This window comes from Diadema antillarum, unplaced genomic scaffold, assembly GCF_040938485.1.
Source record: "Diadema antillarum isolate AM-2024a unplaced genomic scaffold, OU_Dant_1.0 scf00000038, whole genome shotgun sequence".
Lineage (NCBI taxonomy): Eukaryota > Metazoa > Echinodermata > Echinoidea > Diadematoida > Diadematidae > Diadema > Diadema antillarum.
This window is the reverse complement of record NW_027270927.1, coordinates 4,107,416-4,125,000: the sequence shown is the minus strand read 5'-3', so window position 1 is coordinate 4,125,000 and position 17,585 is coordinate 4,107,416. Positions and strand designations below refer to the sequence as shown.

General features: G+C 39.4%; 1 protein-coding gene across 1 annotated transcript in view; it reads right to left on the bottom strand.

Annotated features, from left to right (window-relative positions):
- LOC139710350 (PHD finger protein 14-like) overlaps positions 1 to 16,163 on the bottom strand; it is a 32,500-nt gene extending 16,337 nt beyond the window's left edge. The window contains exons 1-12 of the mRNA XM_071622277.1: positions 16,066 to 16,163; positions 13,134 to 13,255; positions 10,887 to 11,009; positions 9,499 to 9,698; positions 8,718 to 8,788; positions 7,864 to 7,919; positions 6,850 to 6,959; positions 6,309 to 6,364; positions 3,104 to 3,215; positions 2,113 to 2,207; positions 1,581 to 1,623; positions 268 to 434 (exon numbers count right to left, since the gene is read on the bottom strand). Coding sequence (XP_071478378.1) covers positions 268 to 434; positions 1,581 to 1,623; positions 2,113 to 2,207; positions 3,104 to 3,215; positions 6,309 to 6,364; positions 6,850 to 6,959; positions 7,864 to 7,919; positions 8,718 to 8,788; positions 9,499 to 9,698; positions 10,887 to 11,009; positions 13,134 to 13,203 — 1,103 coding nt within the window. The 5' untranslated portion in view covers positions 13,204 to 13,255; positions 16,066 to 16,163. The remainder of the gene's footprint in view (positions 1 to 267; positions 435 to 1,580; positions 1,624 to 2,112; positions 2,208 to 3,103; positions 3,216 to 6,308; positions 6,365 to 6,849; positions 6,960 to 7,863; positions 7,920 to 8,717; positions 8,789 to 9,498; positions 9,699 to 10,886; positions 11,010 to 13,133; positions 13,256 to 16,065) is intronic.
- Between the last annotated feature and the right edge of the window lie 1,422 nt (positions 16,164 to 17,585).

The following is a 17,585-nucleotide window of genomic DNA, read 5'->3' as shown; positions in this document are numbered from 1 at the left end:
ATTAATAAATATAAAATATAGGAAAAATTTTTCGGAGAAAGTAACCATACATTTTGATAGTACATGTATATGTCGCGGGCGTCGCGTGTGCCGATTTTCGACGCGATCACGCGTTCCATAGGCGAGATCCCCCCCCCCCCCCCTAGACATAGCATAGCCAAAAAAGCCCAGCCTAATTAGGGTTAACCCTTCCCCCTCCCCTCAAATACACACAAACAGAGACTACCATGACAACCACCATACAGCTTGGATAACCACATGACATACCTGAGGTACTTGGCATGCACCCTGTCCTCTAGGGCAGAGAGGAGCTGGTTGAAGTGAGTGGCCGGCTTCTGGTTGGTCTGCATGGCCAGCCAGTTCTGGCGCTTCTTGCGCCGGATTGCCTTCTCCACGTGTAACTTGCAGTACGCATAGAAGGGGTCAGCAATATCCTGTTGAGGCAAATAAATTGACCACAGACCATTAAGTTCTGGACTTCAAGCATTCTTAGAACTAGTGCTTTGCAATCTGCTGGGGCAGATAAACTGATTTAGTATACTTCACTCACCTGTTATACCAAAGTGGATCGTAGAATAACTAATCTCTCACTCTACGGCTCATAAAGTTGGGTGGTATACTTTACATCACAACAAACAGTTCTCTATTTCCTCTGATAATAACTGCACACATAGTCTGCTAATATCATTGCGTGCATGCCCACAAATGACATACCAGTAAATTATAAGAGGGACTGCTCTAACACCATGTCACATCAATGTGTTCTCTGCTAAAATGTATCATGTAGGAATTAAGAGAAAAAAGGGGATCACTCTGTTTAATCACATGTTCCTGCTGTTTTGATAAAGGTATTTTTAATTTCAAATTTTGCTCATGTGCAATTGGGCAAGGCTAACAGCAATATAATCTCTGAACTATCAGTGCCATACAAATCAAATGTTCTAATGTCACATTAAGCTCTCCAGGGCCCTACTTCAAATAAGATGTTAGGACAACAACTCTTTCTGAATGGCATCTTCAAATAGCAGCAGCCAATCAGGGAGAAGGATTCTTATCATTGCCATGACACTTCCCATTTTAGCACGAGTTGATATCATGGCAACCTTTCATGAATTGGGCCCACATATTTGTGAAACAAGAAGTCACCTACTCATTGGGTACTGACTGACAGTGCTTCACTCAAGTTTGATAACAATGGAGAGTAGGACTCCTGATTTTCAATTCCCTTTCCCCACCCCCCCCCCACCCCACCCCACCCCCATTCCTGTCCCCTCTCCTCTCTTTGCTTTTTGTGAATAAATGTTTGTTTTAATAGACTTTACCATGCTTTGTTCACCAACTGGCACAGGTGTCAGGAAACTACTTAGTCAAAGAACGGACATGACCTAATCCCCCTAATTCCTATTGTGTTAATCTCTGCCCTCCTTTTGAACTCTGGAGCATCCGCTACACCTGAGTAGACTAGCTACATTGTAACTTTGCGGGTACAATTTGTTCAAGTTTAGATGGATAATGGATGCTGATAAAAAAGCTTGACAAGTTAAAGCTAAGTGCCTGGGTACATAAAGGGTAAAACCCACCTCGTCTGGAGAGGCCTCTGACAGCAATCCTTCCCTCTGGCCACTGACAAGAAAAAAATAACAACAACAACAAACAAACAGAGAAAACAATGGAATGAATAACAAAGCTGAATGACATCCATGCTCAGGATAGTCTGCGTGACTTTACACAAAATCACCACGGCAACTTCTTTAGATGACCAGTTAGGATTCTACCATCCTGGCATACATGTATCTTGGGTTTCATGGAACTGTGTTGCCAAGATGTAATCTGCCTACCATTTCTCTAGTAACCTATGCCTAGACAAAGGAAAATATACTTGGTTGAAAAAAACAGCAACAAATAAATATGAGTTTTGTTTTCCAAATGTACTACAAAATAGCCAAGGATCTATACAGTCTTCATTGCCTTGCCCAGATGTCACATTGCATACTCTTCAACATGCTTTTATAATTCACTTTACTCATCCCAACAATAAAATCCACACTATTACCGAAGCAAAGATGAAGAAATGAGCGGCCAGAGAGAGTCCACTGGACACAAGGCACTCACCATGTGACATGGAAATAGTTTCTGCACATTCCAGCATCACATCCTATGCAGATGCCTGTTTGACTGAAGCGGTCGTCTTCACAGTAGCTACAAGCCTGTTGGATGCATGGCAACAGAAAATGTGAGGGCATTATGCTCAATAATGTGGAAACTGATAACTTGATTTTATGGCCCCAAACTCTGCCGTTATGAAGATGTAAATTAATTTACTGTAAACATTGATATTCTCGCGTGATTAATTTTTCATGACCTGAAGCGGATTAACATACGAGCAGGTTCTTGAATTCGCGCTGTGCAATTGTCAACCCATTGAAAATATGCAGACAAAATTGTTATAAAGATATCTTTGCTGGATTTAGAATTCATGCTTCCCAAAAGTAAAGCCAAATATGCAAAAACTTAATGTGCAGCGAAACTTGTGTCTTTACAGTACTCCAAGGCCTACACAGTCAAGAGACAAAGCAAGGAGAAATACAGAAAGACACAATTTCATGTCAAGTCCCTGAAATATCCACTAATGGCTTTGTATGGCAAAGTGGGTAGTCCCATATTCTCTAATGAGGACTGGATTTTCATAATCAAAGGCCACCATATCTTAAGTGTTTTGGATGGTCGAGTATCCGATGTAGGTGTGTATTTGATTTTGCACAATGCTGAAAAAACAATTTACAACCAAAAAAAAAACAACAACGAACAACTATACTAGAAGAGGTTATGCATTAAAGATACAAGGGACATGACTAAAATGGAACTAAAACAAAACAAAGAAACAAAATAAAATAAAAACATTCGAACACTAGACTTGTTTCTTCATGATAAGGCATAGTTTTGCTATCTCCTGTACTTTCCTGTTTTGTTTTGATTTAGGTTTATCTAGTTCTGGTTTTTGCATTCAAATAGACAGATGCACTTTTAATACTGAATACAACAAATTTTTTAGAGAAAAAAAAAAATTGACAAAAAAAAAGTGATGCCAGCAAAGGTTGCCTACCTTGGCTCCCCATTTGGCAGGTGCCATTTCTGACAGGGTTACCCAACGAAGCTTGGCAACATCAGCAAACGCCACTCCTGGGACATACAGGGCACACACAACATGCACCCATCTGGATAATTGGAAAAAATATTATTAGTTTTCATTACACATATTCTAAATCTATTTTTAAAACAAAACTCAAAATGTAACAATCTGATACAAAAATGTAATCATAAAAGCTATTACAACATAGGACATGTGTACCACAACATATACAACTTAAATGTGTATTGCAGGGATGTGGGAGACCAGAAATGATTTTCTTTGCATTATGTATGATTGGTTATACAGCGCACTCCCGTTATAACGAAATGCTCGGGACCGGCCGTTTTCTTTCGTTATAACGAAATTTTGTTATAACCGAACAAATACAATATAATATAACAAAAACAAGGTAACCATGTATATATATATATATATCATATCATGTTTGTTGAATACTCATCATGCACTGGAAAGCTATGTGAAGTAGAATGGTACCTTTTTAATTTCGTTTGGATATTACATTTAAAAGAGAGCATGAAGTTGTTTTTGTCACACAATAAGTCGTGTAGAAAATGATAGTTTACGATTCTGTTACCATTCGCTATTCCAAAGATTCGTTTCTTACTAAAGTTCGTTACTCCGAAAGACTCTTTGTTCCGAAGTTTCGCCATTCCCGGGAATCCAAAGGTTTGTTCATTATTTCAAAGCTTCGCTCTTTCGACGATTCGTTATTCCGAAAGTTCATAATTTAGATATAAATATTTTATTGTTCGTTTTCCGAAGGCTCGTTGATCGGAAAATGAAATGAATTTCGTCATTCCGAAGGTTTGTAAATGAAAATATGAGAATGGTTCACTGTTCTGTAGGTTTTTTAATCCGACAATGAAATAAGGTTTGTTCTTCCGAAAGAGGTTTGTAAATCAAAAAAAAAAATGCGAAAGGTTAGTTATTTCGTAGGTTCGGTTATCTTAAAACGATTATGAAGTTCGCGATTCCCAAGTTTTGTTAGTGGACACACCTTTTTTCACCTTTGGATTAACGAAACTTTTTTTAATGTTCCGATGAACGAAAGTTTAGAATTGCTATAATTTCCTGACTAACCAACCGTCATAATAAGAACCACATCTCATTGTCGGTTTAACAAACTTTAGTAATACACTTAAACGAACTGTTTGAAAAACGCCAAAATGTTCGTAATAACAAACCCTATTTCATTTCCGAACCAACGGACATTTAGGTGTATAATAATCTGTGTGTTTTGTAATAAAGTACAGCTGTACCTTTGGAACAATAAAACGAACCTTGTTTAATTTCAGATTATTGTATTACAATAATGCAAGTCCCGCTCGGAAACTGTGCAGGACACAAGGAGCGAACACGTAGGCCTACACAGTGATGTGAAGCGTTCGCCCATGCAGAGACGCTATAAATGCTAATTCCGCTACGTATTTTCGGAAGCGATTCGCATTTCGTTTAACAGAGCACATTTCTTTTGTTTTTCTTTGTCAGTGGTGCTCAGAAAAGATTTCGTTATAACGGAAATTTCGTTATAACCGTGTTCGTTATAAATGAATTTTGTACCACAGACTTCAATGGCCATAATTTTGGGACCAGAAGTTTTACTTCATTATAACGAAATTTCGTTATAACCGTGTTCGTTATAACGGGAGTGCACTGTACCAGATTCCTAAAGAAAATTGGAAAACCCTTATATCTTGGTCGTATTTACCTGGGAACACATAAATTGAACTCCTGAATTAGGGTTTATTGTCTTGAGAGAAGCTGTTTTTTTACGGAAAAACACCTGATTTAATATTTTCCACCATCTCAATAATCTTCATAAATAAAAGTAGAAACAAGTAGGGAATACTCTTCATTGTTTATTGTCTACTTGTTACTCTCTTGGAGTCATGTCTGCAGAAAATATACTGTTGACAAGCAGAACTGAACTGGAATAGATTTAGTGTGCTACAATAATGCCATGTTTTTGATGTGATGAGTTCTGTTGTGCCAACTGGTGGATGGACAGAAGTGCACCGAACTTGCCTGTGAACAAGGACTAGAATAGCCTCACACACACAAAAAAAAAAATCTTTGGAGGTTTCTGCAGTGGTATAACATTTAGTACTAGAAGGCTTAATAGTGCAACATGCATTCTTCCTTGGGTATATGTGGCCCTGAAAAGGGCCTGCCCACTCCTGATGTTTAGGTTAGCATGTTCTTATCATTCCAGCCATTCTCTTGAAAATGGTAAGAACATGCTTATCGAATATCGGGAGTGGGTAGGCCCTTTCAGGGCCACATACATACCCAAGAAAGAATATGATGTGCACCATTAACCCTATTTTAACTGGGCTATTTGAGATCAAGTTTTTACTGAGGGGGGGTCAATTTGACCCCCCTTCAGATCTCAGCCGCCGACAGCGCAATCGTCGCAAAATCTTGCCTGAACATACTAGAGCCAGATGTCAACGACAAGATTACATGGTCATACAATAGAAAAATGTTGATTTTATATTTTTTAATGAATTAATTATGCAAATCATATTTTCACCTATAACTCCATCAAAAAGACTGAAGGATTGCTAATTTTTTGTGTCAGAGTCTCTCCAGACAGATCGAACAATTTTCTTGCACAAAATTGCGCAATCAAAATCAGTTTTTGGTTTTTTTTGTTTTGTTAATTTCTTATGTATCTTTTTGTTTTCTATTGCTTTTTGCCAAAATTTGTTGCAAGCACTTTTTCAAGCTTATCTACATTAGAATTTATTAATTTCAACGGTTAAATGTTGAAATAATCTAATCTATATCAATCAAACAAAAAACACAATCATGAATTTGAGCTGTTTTCGGGTTGACATGCATATGTAAAACATTGCGTAACTTCAGAAAGGTGTACCCGGACGTCGCAAATTTGGTCTCAAATTATGTGGGAGACTTCAATGAAAAAAGTCATGAAACGACGCGGCAAAATCTTTGCACGTTGCGGAATCGTGGCGCGAAATGTCGAGAGGGGGGTCAATTTGACCACCCCTCCCTCCCCAGTTAAGATAGGGTTAAGACTTCACACATCTTTACACTCATAAATGTATTTCTAAATTGCATGCAAACTTATTTCAGTAACATATAAATAGCACTGATTTATGACTTGAAATGGACTGCTGTCTTGCATACTCACCTGCCAGCATCAGTTTCTTTGAAAATCCCTCCAAGATTCGGGCATAATTCACAAGTCTGCAGTTGAACAAACAACACTTCAAAACTTAACAAAACACAAGGGAATGGACACTCAAAAAGCATTGACATTCAATTACATACCTGCTACAATTTCTAACAAATTAGTTGTGTATCCATTAGATGGACAAAAGTTCTCTCCACTTTTGTAGGATGTAGTTTGACCTAAACAGGATCATTTCTCACGTGCATCATCTAAATTTTGTGCAAGGATAATCATTAAAGCTACTAGAAAGACAAACTGCTCTGCACTGCTTAAGATTTTTCTTCCTGTTTCTTTTCTTTCCTGAAGTTTGTGAGGAAACAGTGAAGGCAGAATTTCATTTGACCACCTTCAATACTTATGAAACATAAAGAAATGACGCTGCTCCTTCACTTCCAAACAATTGCTAAAATATCCACATAAGTTCAATCAGGCACTAAATAATGATAGACTTCCTTTACATTTCCTCTCTCTCTCTTCTGAGGTGAAGATGTATGCTTACTGGGTTTGCCACGCCAGCCTTGCAGGGGTCACAAAACCAGGGCTCAGTGGAGCTGGCCGTCTGAGTGCTGGACGTGGAGTCTGCATCACTCTGGTGTTCACCGTAGCAACCTATAATGGGAGAGGCACAGATGAGGAACCAAGCAATGAGGTTTAATATCCTTCTTGCACACAAGTAGCACAGCTCTAGAGGAGAAAGAAATCAATATGACAAGAGAACTAGAAATCAAATAGAGGGAACACTGCTTCACTGATTTTCACCACAGGTTACTGTACTATATGTTGGTTTATCTGTTAGTTTTTTATTCTGTTTTGTTTTGTTTTGTTTTGTGCTTTCTACAAAGAAATCATGTTTCAAATTCAAGTCAGTATTGCATTCTGTACAATGTAAATCACAAGATTTATAGAAAATTATCAGCCATCCAATCAATTAAAGGGGCATTCCAGATGATTTTCATAATTTCACCTTATGTAGCACATATAGATATATGGAATTTATTGAGATCCTTGAGCAAAGACCAACACTCTGAAAGATCTTAAACACAGAACACTGAACAATGTTGATGACATCGGAGGCTCACATATTATAGAAATGTAGCACTGTAATTCCATTACAGTATCGCTTGCTTAACAAGTTCACCTGTGTGAAATCTATGCATGCTTTCTTCTTTTGTTCCGCTTCCTTGAGCCCCGACTCATGCATTCTTATGGTGAGGCTGCCATGTCATCATCCTTGTCCATAGGAATTGGTTATAACCTTTGAAATCATTCTCATTCCTCACCCCAATCACTATAAATTTTGAGACTCTGTACTCAGTATAACTAATTTATAGTTGTTCAAATGCAAAATTCTGAAAATCATCCGGAGGTCTCCTTTAAACCTCTTGGTTACAGGAAGCAGATGTGCCCTGCTGCCAATCTAGGGGAGATAGCATGTCTCATTTAAAGCTCACAAAGATAACACTGAAATTATATTAAATATTTCATTTATTACTCCCTATAGCACAGTCCTTACCTTCGTGTACAGGCACGCCACACATATCACATTCCACAATCTCATCTGTGTCCTCACTGTGGGGAAAATGTAAGCAAACAGACTCAAAATCAGCAATGTAGACTAAATGGTCCAAATTTACGAAGGTGGTACAATCTTGTCCATGGTTTAAACAATGGACAAAGACCATGGGGCGCTGAGTGTCACATGGAATATTTTGTTACAAAATCAGTCATTTCGTTGGACGAAATGTTTATAATGCTACGAAATGTTGTCATTTCGTTACAAAATAATCATTTCGTTGACGAAATGACCGGTTTCTTAACGAAATATTCCATGCGACACTTGGCGCCCCATGGTCTGTGTCCATGGTTTAAACCATGGATAAGTATTGTACCACCTTCATGAATTCGGGACAAAGAGAGTCCTGAGCTGAATTCACATGGGGAACAATGCGAAAAAAGTAGATTTGAAGGAACATGCAAAGGCACTATAGGGCCTACACAGTCATACACTGTATCTTAGTATTATACTATGACTGTTTAATCCTGGATCAAGATTATGCTCCAGTCCACAAGGTACCAAAAATTAATCACCTGTTCCATCAACCACAGTTGACCTGCTCCGAAAAGTTCACAAAATCCAATCTTACCTCTTCAGGCAATATTATGAATAGACTAATGAACAACAAACATCAACAAAGACATCAAAATAACCTATTTCAGTTCCCCTACTGCCTTTTTTACGAGACAATTCAAGAGAGAGCTACGAATGATTCTACAAATGGAATGTTGAAGATTCTACCTTAAATATGGACTTTCATATAACACAGCACCTTGCTCATGAATGATATGCCTTCACTTCTGTAATCTTACCTTACTTCACCCAGACACACCGAGCAGATGACGATCTTCAGTTTGTCCAGAGAACGACCTTCTGAAATTGGCTGAAAATGATGGGATGTCACCTAGTTATCACCAAACAACTCAATACTTTCTCTATCACCTTGGATATGACATGATACAGACACTTGGTTTGCTCTATTTCATATCAAAAGTCAGACTAAGAGAAATGCCACCCCTTTTTGTGACCTCTTCCCCTTTGTACCCCTCCCTCAAATATGAACTGAATAATTCTATGTGACTACCCAGCTTAAAACCCCAAAAGTCACCGATTAGGATACACTGCAAAGGACCAAACTAGTCATTTGGGTCTACCAACTCAGATTCTCAGTAGTTTATCTTACCAGGGAGACTTCATCTCTCCTCTACCTACTGTCAAAATTTGGCGGCTTAAAACAAAACTGAAATCGAGATATCAGCAGTTTTTCTGGACCATATTTGTCAGACAAGCACTGCTTTCACTGTGATTTTCATTGATATTTCTGCACAGCACGCCTGAGCGACCCTAATCTTTATATCCTCTTTTATCCCTTTTCTATTAAACTGCACTTCCTATCAAACTCTCTCTTATTTCAATTACTTCTTTAATGAGTGAGGCTGGTCCAATTTTAACAAGTTATACATTATTTCAAAGCTTAGAGGTTACTCTTTTAGACTATGTAGAAAAGTGAAAATTCATTTTGAGGATTAAATACTTTTTGTGGGTTTTGAGCCCGGCTGTCAGACAAGTGGGAGTGGCAGAAATTACACATACCGGTTGGGAGCCTCCTTTTTTGGTCTTTGCTCTTGAAATCAGCTGACCAACAGTCAACTTCTGCTCACTATCTGAGTATGTTGAATCCTTGTCTGTATCACTGCTCTCATCATCATCTTCTTCTTCACTGTCGTCATCTTCGTCCGATTGGTCCTCGTCGCTGCTGCCCAAGTCTCCACCATCATGAGAACCACCAGAGTCTGTTGATAACAAAGTAGTGCAGGTACATTGTAAAAATGTATCAAAGAGGGGCAAAGACACCCCTGTGTCCTTTATGTGTCCTCTGTCCCATTACGTTAACAGCACTGTATACGTCATTTATTTAGCAAGTCTAAATTTTCGTAAATCAGGACATCACAACGATTTCGCGAGTTCTTTACTGAACGGAGAAATGCATAGGTGAGCGTCACATTCATAACGGGATCAGAGTTATTATCTTCATGTCTTTAATTTCGCGAATGGCACCCGACTTGCAAAATTCAGGAAATACTTGGTGTATACAATATTCAATGACAAAGCGAATGACCACCAGTTACTGCATACTGCTTGCATTCAGCTTTCTTTTGTAAACAAGTAATGAGTCAAGTTAAGTCTCCCCTCCCCCCCCCAAAAAAAAAGTAAACAACTAAATCAAAGAACACTCTAGCATAATTGACAAGGTATGTTGACAAGGATGTTTGATAGCCAGTATTCATTCTCAAGAGTTTTGTGCCCTATGCTTCTGCCCACCTCTGTCTGTGCAGTGCCACTGTGTATCCCGCATGCCACATTATTCTGAGACCACAATGCATGAGTGCATTTTGGAAAGCATTATGTTTCACAAAGGCATGCAACTTTTTATAAAAGTATTTATGGTAGAAATGCAAAAACTGTAGAGAAAATTGCAGCTTGCTCTTTCTCTTGCAAATGGCCATTATTCACAACCTAAAAACACACTCTAAAATTGTATTCTCAGTCACGATCACACATTGGTCTGGAAAGTACCCCTACATTAGTATTTTTCTTATAAGACACATCCTCTCCAGAAAATTAGAATACATTAATGGTATTGAAAGAATCCCTATGAATCACCGCTATTCCGTCACCATGCATCACAAGCTCTATGTACGGTGGCATATTGGGATCTTTCGATGATCGGTTGGCAAGCCGTCAACTGAGACAGGCAGGCGAACATGGTACAGTGCACTCCCATTATAACGAACACAGTTTTAACGAAATTCCAGTTATAACGAAGTAAAAATTTGGGCTGCAATGTCATCCACTCTTTGTATTTCTATTGTTTATTTGTTCAGTTACAACGAAATTCCGATATAACGAAAAAAAACTGCCGGTCCCGAGGACTTCGTTATAACGGGAGCACACTGTAGACAAAGGGTTAAGCTACCTACCACTTTCACGGTCACCTTTAAATTCAAAGTCACTGTCACTGTCACTGTCACTCAGGCCAAAGTCGATCTGAAGGAGACGATGGTCGACAGGCTTCACTCTGCGTTTCTTTGGGTCCCTTTGGTCTGCATTTTAGGAATGAACGGGGCATTTACAAATATTTATTCTGAGCAGAGAGACAAAATCAATCCACATTGTCAAGAGACTAAATTTCTACATTTTATGCAATATCAACGGAATGGTTCCTTTGGTATAATACAAGTAGCTCAATAACTTGGTACTCAGCGCGATACACTGATGCCTTTCACTTTCAACACATCCTTTGGAGATGCTTTGAGGAACCTTAGCTAGAATGCAGATTCACGATTTGTGCTTTTTGTTATCACATATAAAAGGCTACTGGTCTTGTCACACTTGATATTTACAAACTTAAGGAAGAAATTAAAGTAAAAGCTAGTATGAATAGATGTGCACACACACAAAAAAAAACAACAACAGCAGAGCAGTATTAGATACTTCTTCGTCTTCTACTTCTTCTACTTCAGGATCCATCACTTAAATGTAGCGTCAAGAGGACTAGTGAGTGTCCCGTGCAGTGCAGGTAGACTGTGCTTATAATACAAGGTGCAAGTAAAAAGCCACATCATTCAGTGGTTGAGTGATGTGAGTGCACCCTTAAAGGCTTCTATTGATAAGGAAGCCAGGATGCTGATTGGGAGCGCACTCCATGCCAGTATAGTCCTTGGGGGGAAAAAGATTTCTGGTACAGCCGGGTTCATGCAGGTACAGATTTGAACTTGTTTGAATGATAATTTCTAGTGTTTGTAGAGGGCATGGGTGTCAAGAGATGGTCTGTGTTGACGGCTACCTTGTTGTCCTTGAAGTTGTAGAGGAAATATGAAATTGTATATTGTCAAATGTGACATTGACAACTCTTTTTTCAGAATAATTTGTGTTGTACACCACCTGGTACCTGCAAATAAGGCTCATTAATTCAATCTACAGGTCACTGCTAGATATCATTCTTATCTCAAGCCTGCTGCAATGTTCACTCAACAAGATGTAGCATTTACTTTTCATACACTACATGCATGGTAAATGGTTTAACCAGATGATCTACCACTGCTGTGCCAAACATCTCTAGTGCTATCACAAAGCCTGCGATGCTTTTTCAAATGCTTGTGTACGCACACACTGCACTAGGCTCTGTGTTGGGATCAGATTAGGTCCAGGACAAATTAGTCATTTATCTTAGCAGGTTTAACATAAATTGTGCAATTACTAGATTTTGTTAACATCTGCCATCACCATGTCAAGTATAGGTACCTGTGTCATTGGAGGATGTTATTGCACATTCAAGAAAAATCCAGAAATAAAACTTTTTTTTTTAAAACTTGAAATACATCACAATGGATTCCCTTCACACAGAGCACCAAGTCCGACTTTGATTGAGATTACTAACGGAAGTTTAATATATGCATCACTCATTTTGGAGGCAGACACAGGGATGAGACGTCTCGAGGGCCAAGCTGGGTTTAAAAAACGTATATCATCTCAAAGTCAATGCAGTTCCCAGTATAAAGGGGCAATCAGCTCGCCTCGAGCTTGCAGTTGCATGAATGCCATCAACTTCAAATTGGACTTAAGAAGCGCCACAGCCAGTGCCAGTGGTACATGAGGCAACTGAAACTGAAGGCAAGTACTTCAAGAAGCCCACAAATTAAACTACAAGCCAGGTCTGTACAGTGAACCGTCGGAACAGAGGATTGCAGAGTAAATTTGTACACAGAGGTTTATATATGAATTACAAGTTTCAAAAATTTTGATTGAAGACTTTCTCAGGAGGAAAATCATAATTACCGGGTATGTGAAAAAAAAAAAAAAAACTTGCATAGATGCACCCAGTGTCTCCATGAGGTACAGTTTTGAAATTGGTCCCGACAAGCTTTGGAAGAATGAACCCATTAGATAGCCTACATGTACTCTTAAAAGATTGATGCCATCCCACCTGCCAATGCTATGACCCAGCAAACTACAAGCGTTTACAATTTATCTACAAATCTAGACCTGAATGCAGCTGTAGAGGCTTAAATCCTGTATTCAGTATCATCCATACTGACCACAGGTATCCATTCCACAGGTACATTGTGTTATCAAAAAGTTCATGTTGACACTCCATAATTTTGAAAACATTTTAATAGGTTTTGAACATATAAATAGACGATCAATTCTTCTTGGGACAAACTTACACATTGCTTTGTACAGGAACTGCACCTCCTCTGGTTCATCACTTGCCCCATTGGTCTCCATGTCATCCATGGCTGGCGTAGCTATGATGCTCTTGCTTGTTGCACTCTGTCAAAGACTCGACCTATAAAGTACATGCGATGATGTTGTGAAATTCATCATACTTAGTGTAGACTCTTATGTAATGTACAGGGTCTACCTACAATTTGTATTAATCCTGGGACGCTCCATTGGCAAAGTGGGCCTGGGAGCGTGCTCAGGCTGGTTGCAGTTTATTTTATGCTACAGTCAGTAGAGACTTGACTGAAAGCACTGGAACATTCACACAGTATCAGTAATCACAGCAAAATGTAATTAGGCTTAACGTTAGCTAGATCACCACCAAGGAAGGAGAAGGTTATGCTTTCGTCGGTGTTGGTTTGTTTGTCTGTTTGCAAAATAACTCAAAGTTGTGAACGGATTTGAATGAAACTTGCAGGAAAAGTTCATAACATTGACACAAGAAACATGATTCAATTTTTGTAGTGATCTGGGAATTTTTATGGATTTTTGAATGATTCTTAATCTTTTTGGCAGACAGGATCAGTAAACTTGGCAGTTCAAGCTGCAAATATTTGAGACTTGCATAGATACTGTAAAGCGCGTGATTTGGTCAGGTGATTGCATCGCCACATAGCTGGAAGGTGATGACATTTATTTATATATATAAAAGCACAAGGATTCTATTTTGGAAAATTGAAAGATTTCCAGCATGGTGGGTATAATGGATGAAAATGAGCTCCTTGGTAGAGGTTTGGGCTCTGTTATGTTAGCATAGTGAATAATTGTTTCTGACATCAACAATGCTGAGCAAACTCCAAACAATAGCCACTTCCACATGAAAGCATTGCACAGTGCAAGATGCTGATGATGCACCGTATGACTATCATCAACAAGAGTATAATGGACATCCCTCCGGCATCGCTGATCCCAGTAACAACATCACTCCGTGAACACACCCATCAATTCCAGATACCCTTTGAACAGATTCTTGTCTACCAGAGATCAGGTTATGGAACATGTATCCTGCCAGATGCAGACTGGCAGAAGAACTAGTCAGCACCACCACCATGCACCACCTTTGATCTGCAAATCTCTTAAAGCATGAGGTGCAGAACATCCTGCTTCATTAATACTAGTCTAGAGGAGTATTGTTTTTAGCTGTACATAGACAAATAGACCTATGATAAAGGAATGTTTTTTAAAAGTCACTGTCTATATAAATAATACACCACACCAGACCTGCCATTTGTGCCAAATAGTCCGAGTTGGCCCTTGCGCCTATACACAGCCTAACTATACACAGCCCAGTCGCTGTATAAATAGCAACAGGGCGTCTGGTCAGGCTACCCCCCTAGTGATGACTCGAGTCTGAGCATGACTAGAAATAATGTGAACTATGTAAATCTGACGTTGGACTGTACAATTAAGTTCTGCACTGCACTGCACTGCCACTGCCCTAGCACTGCAGAGGAGGGTCTGCCGAGTGCTGTAGACCGACCACCAATGCCAAATGGTTATGTGCACTAGAACCTGTTCTACAGTCTACACAAACATTTTGTCAATCTCTCACATTCACATGCTATCTTAGGCTCCATTCTATAGCTATTCCCCTAACCCCTGCGCTGGCCCCTGGCCTGGCCCTGGCCCTGAATGGATCATGTGGATGGTGGAGGAAATTACGAAAACTGACATTCTGTCAAGATTCTGATGACAATTAGAGTACAGATGTATATATTTCACGGCCTATTTCACTGTATTTTCAGCCAGTGTAAGCTCAGTGTCAAGTAGAAGTGAGTCAAAGCACAGCTACACTGAATTATCCTACATGCTGTTTAATTTGTGACCGTGCACCTCAAAACGAACATAAAGTCGCACACACTGATTTTGCGTGAGGACTGAAAATAAGTGAAATGGGTCAACCTAGCCGAACTTGACTTTTTCCTATTTTCTGAAAGAGCGGATCTTTCTTTACATTATGCTAAAATTTGGTATCATAAAACGGGCAGGAAAATGTGTTTTTTAGCAGTTTATCTCGAACATTTTTGGTAGAATAGTGTGATTAGGTGTGTCTTCAGAATCCCTTTTTCATTTCTGAAAAACCTTGTCCACACTCTTCACTTTCAACTCTAATAAGTTTTGAAAAGATAGTGCTACTGCTTTTAAAGTTGGCATTAATTATGTACAGAATGTGTTAATGAGGCATGCTTAATTTCAGTTTAATCTGATAATCGCTTCATTGTTGTTGCTCTGGTGGTTTACTTCCTGTTTTTTGTCCCATTCATCGCACAGCCAGCACGGTTTGGTAAAGATTAAGCGCTTGAATAGACACTGTACTTCAGAGCCTCTTTTCTCAGTTCACACTTTTCCTGAGTATGTGCTTTCTTTCCAATATTTAGATAGGTTAGGAGAGTCCATTTGATTTGAGTTATACGTCATTTTAAAGCTTAAAGACTGCTCTTTCAGAATATGGTCTTAACTAAAAAATTCATGTCTGGCGACTTTTTGTTTGTTTTGAGGTGCAGGGTCACATTTGATATTAAAATGTCATGAGTTTACATTGTGAGCTGCATGCAGCATACAGGTAGAATAGGCCTACTGCCATCCGGATCCGCAGCGCGCAGCCAGCCAGCCGCACCAGGCCTACCGCCTACCAAATACCGGTACACAGCATACGGCCTTATAAGAGCACGGGCATGCACGACCATGTTACTGTAAATTGACCTGCACTTACATTACTAGACTCGAGTGGCGTGTAACCAACCTCATTCTCAGACTCCACTCCAGCCTGAGCCAACCACCGTATCAAATTCTTTTATTTGTTCGGTACGTCTATGAACTGCCATTTTTTCTTTTTCGTTATTAAAAAGTACAAATTAAGCGAGAACAACGTACCTCAGCTCCAGGGGTCACCGCGACGGATCAAGTCGTGTGGGTGCATAATTTTACAGCGAAATTAAAAACGCACGGTGGCCGGGGGACGAGGACTCGATGACCGGACCGAAGAATGTACTAAAAGCTGTTATTTTCGCGTACAGATATTTTCGCGAATGACGAGGTCGGGGACATTTTCGCCAGATGTTGTTTTCGCGAATTGACACGCGGCTGTCGTACGTGTTCTATACCCAAAGATTCGCGGTCTGATAACATTGACTTGCGAAAATAACAGCTCATACAAGAGAATACAAGTACGTGCGTGAGAGCGTAGTATGGACTGAAGTTGTCGGCTATTTTTTTTTTTTGTTACCATAATATACTAGTATCACGAAATTATGTGTAAGCTTGCAGTCGTGAGGATGCCAATTTCAGGCCAATAATTTTGGTTGAGGTGAGAATTCAGTTTTTACCTTTCTGCACGATGCTTAAAAAGCACTCCTTATTATGAAGTGTTAAACAGCATACAATTTTAAGAGAAATTCAAAGTTTACAATAATGATGAAAAGCGGTTTTAAAATGACTGAGATATTTGAAAACAAAGTAAAATAAGCAAAGCTAATGCATGTAAAAGGTGGATCCCGCCTATTATTAAGATAACTTTTTTTTGAATATCTCGGCCATTTCAAAAACAATTTTCATCTCTTAAACCTTGAATTCCTCTTAGAGTTAACGCTCTTACATACTTCATCCTGTCCGGTTGGCCCCTACTAAGGGGTGTTGGACAGTATACACGAAGAAGAAGAAGAGGTTTCTTATTATCTCCACACACAGGCACAAAAAAAAAAAAAAAATGATCAAAATAAGTTGGAAACCTGAAGCCCCATCTCAACCGAAACTGTATCATCCCTTTTGAATACCAGTAGGCCTACTTATAGTATAACACTCGCTAAGTATGCCGCTATGTCTGAATATTACTCTTCACATCGTCGCCAGAAGGTAGCCATGGGTGGCCTGAATCACGGGGACTCATCTCCGATGCGATGAGACCGTCTCGGACAGAGTCCATCAGCAACTAGTGGCATGGCGGCAAAGTATGCGTTGAAAAGAGATATTCTCATATTAACAGCCAGTTAGAAGATAAGATGATGGGCCTGTATACCCACTTTATTATAACTTTAGGGAAACTTGTCGCTTCTGGACAAGTACTGAACTCGTACAAGGGCAAATCCAGGAATTCCGAAAAGGGGTGGGGCGCCGAGAAGCATTTTTGGTGCCACTTTCGGGTTTCGTCAGCTGACAAGCAAAAATAAAAAAAAAGAGGAAAAAAAAAGAGAAACAAACTTCAGCGCTATATTCTGCTGTCACTATCGGCTGACAACAAAGGCGCCGGAAGCGGGGGAGGGGGGGGGGGGGGGGGCAAAACGAGTTTTTGCCCTCCCCCCTCAAGTGCCCCCTGCATGTAACAAATAATTAATCAATTATTTAAAGACCAAACAATGAAGGCGCTTTTCTTGTCTAAAAGTTGTCAATTTTATTTC